Source organism: Enhydra lutris, unplaced genomic scaffold (genome assembly GCF_002288905.1).
Source record: "Enhydra lutris kenyoni isolate GAN:26980312 unplaced genomic scaffold, ASM228890v2 scaffoldscaffold234, whole genome shotgun sequence".
In the NCBI taxonomy this organism is placed as follows: Eukaryota; Metazoa; Chordata; class Mammalia; order Carnivora; family Mustelidae; genus Enhydra; species Enhydra lutris.
Genome location: NW_019154318.1, coordinates 56007 through 62006, shown reverse-complemented (window position 1 = coordinate 62006; position 6000 = coordinate 56007). Strand labels below are relative to the sequence as shown.

Sequence of the window (6000 nt, the reverse complement as noted above, 5' to 3'; positions counted from 1 at the left end):
CTAACTGAGCCTGGTAGGAGAACAAGAGAGGCAAAAGTCAGGCTCAGAACCCAAGGAAGGCCTGGGAGATGAGCAGCTGTGTCTATGCATCTTTCTTCATTCTCTTTCTTTGCAACCTCAATGGCTGTGTTACTGGCAAATTCATGCTGTGAATCGACTCCACCCATGCAGCCTAGGTCTTACCAAGCTCCATTACTAGCAGAAGTCTGTGGCTTTGTGTCAGGCCAAGCAGCTCTGTCAGTCATTGATCCATTTAAGTGGCTCTGGGCCCTGTTCTGTTCTATATATTTGTAACCTGAATGAAGGTATAAAGCATGTAATTAATTCTACAAATCATGCCCAATTGAGTGGCTACTACTTGATTTATGGAGATGCCCATAAAATATTTTGAAGACTTCGGTCATTGAGAAATGATTCTGGATAGCCAGAACGAATTTACCAGTGACAAGTACAAGTCACACTGTTAATACAGATAGAAGAAACACCACAAGCCTGAAATAGCTGTGGTAGCGAGGTGGGAAATTGGGAGGTCAACATAGACCCGAAGCTAAGTAGAACCCCAAAGTGTAGTCACTGAGAGGAGAAAGAAGCAACTTAGCTATGGGATGTATTAAGATTAATATTGGATGGATGGACAAGAAACCCTTGCACAAAAATACCTAGTCATACATGGAGTGGGTTTTCATACTCAGGTTTTGGTTTCTATACTTTTAAGAGTGTGGGGGAAATTGGAAAGGAACCCAAGATGAACAATAAGAAAGTCTTTAAAAAAATTCTTTGAGGAAAAGCTACACGATCTGCTTGAGTTGATGCACTGAAGAGTAACTTCAGGAGTATCCACGGAACATAGAAAGGTGTTGGGAAGTTGTTTCCACCTTGTTTTCTCCTCAGGTGCTTAGATTTGTAGAGAGAGTTTGCCTGTCAGCATCAGCGCAAGAGTGATAAGCAACAAGTGGGCAGGTGGCCTCACTTTAACTTCTCCGTAGTTATGGGGTGAGATTCTCCTGCTGCCAGCAAAATTAAACTGCTATTTTACCTGTGGCTGAGTGCCTCCTGTCTCAGTCTTCCTTTTTAGGGCATGAGGTGCAGGCTTGGCCTTAGGCTCTGAGAGCTAGTGTCTCAAGCCGAGATCTTTATAGTCAAGGACTTGGATGTTGTGGCATCAAGGAAGTTTCCTGTCTTGTAAGAAGCATCTCAGGATGCTTCTCCCAGTTCCCCAGGGAGAAAAGAATCACAGCATCCACACTCTCTGGTCCTGTGTAAACCTCAATTGTTTGCATTTGGGTTTTTATTTATGATGGGCTTGTGTTTTTTTTCTGACACACGTCTGGATGCGGCTCTTCTGCCCATGGCGGCAGTTCCAAACACTGGCTCTCTCGTGTCCTCCCCATCCAGACCAGTCTCCAGGGCCCTTATGGCTGAGGAAGTCCTTAGGGTGAGCTCATTTTAGGGCTGTCTTTTTTGTTCCCATTAATGGCTGCCTTTGCAATCTGATGTTCCTCTTGAATCCTCTCTCATGACCTAACTTCTTTATAAATTATGATTTTTTTTCAGCTCATCAAGGTGGCCTTGGAAAAAAGCCTAGCAGCTGTGCAGATCCAGAATGTATTTCTTCCCCCTCCTTCCTCAGCAGGAGGGAACAATAACAGAGGTCTTCAGGAGGAAATGCTCCACCTGAGGGCCAAGATCCACCAACACTTAGAGGAGAAGAGGAGAGCTGAGGGGAAACTGAAAGAGCTAAAGGCTCAAATTGAGGAAGCAGGATTCTCCTCTGTGGCCCACATCAGGTAGGACACTGCCCAGAGGAGGAGAGCCTGCTAATCCTGATGTCACCATAGGCAAGGGAGTTCACCTCGCTGCAACGAAGGCATTTGTGCTGCTCCAGGGCTTCCTGGTCCACATCCCAAGCTCTGTGCATTAATGGCTCAAATTCTTAAGAGAAAACTCAATAATATTGGATAATGGTGATGATTCAAATTATTTAAATCTGGCCTTAATTCCATGTAATAATGCCCATTATTAGCCATAGAGTCACAAGTGAAAATCTGCCAGTGTATGCCTGGAACATTTTGAAGAATGTCCTACTACCCATGACTACCCTACATGACTACCCATGACTACCCTACTGCTGCGTGTGGAACCAGAAGAGTCCCTGAGGGAAGATGATATATACAGGGGCCCCTTTGCTTCCACTCAGCTCTCTCTTAGCAGCATGAATCCCTAAATCATGGAACAGTACTTTTAACAATATCTGCTGTTTGTTAACTTTACAGAAGTGGTATATAGCTGATTCATTGGTTAGATTGACCACCATGTGTGTTTTTTTTTTTTTTAATATTTTCTTTATTTATTTGAGAGAGAGACAGAGATAGAGCACAGGTTGGGAGGAGAGGGAGAAGCGGATTCCCTGCTGAGCAGGGAGCCTGACATGGGGCTTGATCCCAGCATCCTGGGATCATGACCTTAGCCTACGGCAGACACTTAGCTGACTGAGCCACCTAGGTGCCCCTGGCCACTCTGTTTTTCATGACATTTTTCAAAAGATGCTTAGGGAACAGACTGATAATGTAAGACTAATCCATTCATTTGTTCATCCCTGAGGGTCATAATCATCATGGGGCCTGTTGTTTAGAGCACAGCAGTGCAATTGTACAATTTCTAATTCATGTCCTATAGTTTCCCTGCCTATTATGTGCCACTTAAATGTCCCCAAGTCATAGAATAATATTAGTGCTGAAGAGGATCTTGGATTCTAGCCTAATCTTTATTTCATAGTCAAGGAAACTCCAGTCTAAAAAGTTCTAGCAGCTTGCTCAAAGTTGCATATTAGTCCGTGGCTAGACACCTGCCTCCGAATTTTTAATATCTAAGTCTTTTCTTCTATGCTGTATACTTTTTAGAACAGTCTTGGGAATATTCTTGTGATCATCATTCATGCTGGTTCTTTTACACAGAATTATGATATCCCTTCCTTTTTTTTTAAGATTTTTATTTATTTGATAGAAATATAGAGAGAGCACAAGTAGATAGAGCAGCAGGCAGAGGGGGAGGGAGAAGCAGGCTCTCTGTTGAGCAGGGAGCCCAATGTAGGGCTTGATCCGAGGACCCTGGGATCATGACCTGAGCTGAAGGCAGACACTTAAAGGACTGAAGACACCCAAGCACCCCTTTCTTCCTTTCTCTTTCTTTCTTTTCTTTTTTTTTTTTTTTAACAGAGAAAAAGAGAGTACATGTGAGAGCGTATGCACAAGGAGGGGGAGGGTTGGAAGGAGAGGAGAGAATCTTCCAACAGCCTCCATGCCTGGTGCAGAGCCTGATGTGGAGCTCAGTCTCACCTCTGAGATCATGACCTGAGCTGAAATCAAGAGTCAGATGCTTAACCGATTGAGTCACCCAGGTGCCCCCATGATATTTCTTTCTACTGAAATGAAATTCTACTTAAGTGAAAGCCTAAGTCATTGTTGTTTAAGTAATCTCTCTGCTCACCATGGGGCTTGAACTCACAACCTCAAGTTCAAGAGTCACATGCTCTTCTGACTGAGCCAGCCATTTCAGGATTCTAAGAAACTCAATCTAGGGGGAGAACCAACTGCTAATTCTTCAGATATGAATTACTAGTTTCTTGTGCCTCTTCTAGTCAGCAGTTCTCAACACAGCATGCTTATGGATCACCTGCAGGACTTAAGTAAAATGTAGATCTATAGGCCTTAGCTCTAAATTTGTGGGGGGGGGTTTGTTTTGTTCTGTTTTGTTTTGTTTTACAAGTACCTCATAGAGTTCTGATGTTAGTACTTTTCAGGTCTGCAGCTGGTATAGCAGAATAAAATGACTCATCTGTTATAGACGCTGAACTGACTATGCAATTCCATTTAAGCATCCAGTAGCTCTACTAGGTATGAGTTATCCTTATTTTATATAAAAGGATACTGAGTGGGGTACCTGGGTGGCTCAGTGGGTTAAAGCCTCTGCCTTCGGCTCAGGTCATGATCCCAGAGTCCTGAGATCAAGCCCCAAATCAGGCTCTCTGCTCAGCAGGGAGCCTGCTTCCTCCTCTCTCTCTGCCTGCCTCTCTGCCTACTTGTGATCTCTGTCAAATAAATAAATAAAATCTTTTAAAAAATCCACATTTAAAAAAAATAAAAAAATAAAAGGATACTGAGGCTCAAAGAGGTTAAGTAAACTGCCTATTTAGATGAATTGCCTTGTTAAAGCAATGTTGTTGTTGTTTTTTTTTAACACTTCCATCCAACCCTGGCGAAGGGTTCAGTGTGAAGAAAGGATGGAGTCTAGAATGTCATGGTGAAAATTAGTTGTTTATCCATTTTATGACTTCTACAAGTATGCATGTTTTATGTGGCAGGCATTGTGGAGGCTCTGGGGATACAGGGTGAACAGGATAGGAAGAGTCCCTGATCTCATGAAGATGATTTATCGAAAGAGCCAGATGTAAAGCAAATAATTACAGAAGTACATTTGATTGTAGTTCTGATTGGTATTATTTATTTCTTGTTTTCCTAGGTCCCAATTTCTCATCCAGTGGTTGAAAACTGACCAATGATAATTAATAGAATTGTAGGACTCATAATAAATTTGTCCCAGGAAAGGTCTTTCTTATTATTTTTTTTTCTTAACACTGTAAGTACCCTTGTTTATTCCAGAGACCAGTGAAAAGTGGAACATGAGGCAGAGGGGATGCCTGGGTAGCTCAGTTGGCTGAGCATTTGCTTTTGACTTGGGCCATGATCCCCTGTTCTGGGATCAAGTCTCGCATCCAGCTCCCTGCTCAGCGGGGAACCTGCTTCTCCCTCTTCCTCTCCCCCTGCCTCTGCCACTACTTACTACTTATGCTCTCATTCTCTCTCTATCTCAAATAAATAAAATCATAAAAAAAAGAACATGAGTCTAGATGACCAGGATAAAGACAACTAGATCATGTGTGTTGAGTCCAAGATTTTTAGGGACTGTGTTGCCACCAAGTAGCTGTGGTAATGTGGGAGTCTCTCCTCCTGAGTCTATCCAATAAGGGAGTCCTTGTCTATCTCTGAGGTCTTCCTGCTTTGGGGTGTCTCTGAGTCTCTGCTGGGCTGAGATGGGGGCTACGGAAACTGAGGCCAAGAGAGGAGCCACCCCCTCATGGTGTGTGTGTGTTTCCTGCAGGAACACCATGCTGAGCCTTTGCCTTGAGAATGCAGAGCTGAAAGAGCATATGGGAGAAGCAATGTCTAGCAGATGGGAGAAGCAATGTCTGACAGATGGGAGATCGAGGAAGACAAGGAGAAGGGCGAGGTGGCAGTGAAAACTGTGGTAGCCAGAGGGGGTCTGAATGAGAATAGCCTTAAGGCTGAATTCAGAAAGCTCCATGGAAAACTGAAGAATGCCCACAACATCATCAGCATCCTCAAAGAACAGCTCATGCTGAGCAGCAAGGACGGGAATAGTAAGCTTAGCCCAGAGCTCCTTGCATGCCTGGCTCGGGAGATCGACAGAATGAACACAGAGCTGGTCTGTTCTCCTGAGAAGCTCCAATGCCAGGAAAAGGAGTGCATGACCATAAGGCCCTGCCCCAGACCCCAGAGTCTTGAGCTTGGGGCTGCCTCACCGTGGATGGCCACCACCAAGTAAGTGTGGGTTTAGATGGAAATAGAGACCTGTGGAGAAGGCCTGGAAGTAACAGTTTTTACCTAAAACAGTTCTGCTCCATGGGTCAGAAGGGACTGAGGGAAAGGCACATTTGCCCCCCAAGCAGTGGTAATAATATTCCTCACACATTCAGCTTTTGGAAAAGCTTTTACAAGATTGTCTCACAAACATCACTTGGGTAATTAATTTTTCATAAATAGTGTTTCATTTTCCAGATGGCACATTAGGCATTGGGCAGCAGGCAGAAAGACCTGGTCTCTGCCTGTAAGTCTGCAGTGTGGTGGGGAAAGATGGCATAAAACAGGTCATTTCAATAGGATGCCATATAGGGATACATGGGACTTAAGGCAGCCCCGACAA

The 6000-nt window shown here is 44.0% G+C and overlaps 1 protein-coding gene across 1 annotated transcript in view; it reads left to right on the top strand.

Moving 5' to 3' along the window:
• Positions 1–1414: 1414 nt before the first annotated feature.
• LOC111140190 (myomegalin-like) overlaps positions 1415–6000 on the top strand; it is a gene marked incomplete at its 3' end in the record, with an annotated part of 28337 nt that continues 23751 nt past the window's right edge. Inside the window, 5 exon segments of the mRNA XM_022492524.1 lie at positions 1415–1435; positions 1555–1787; positions 5158–5224; positions 5227–5590; positions 5593–5618. Coding sequence (XP_022348232.1) covers positions 1415–1435; positions 1555–1787; positions 5158–5224; positions 5227–5590; positions 5593–5618 — 711 coding nt within the window.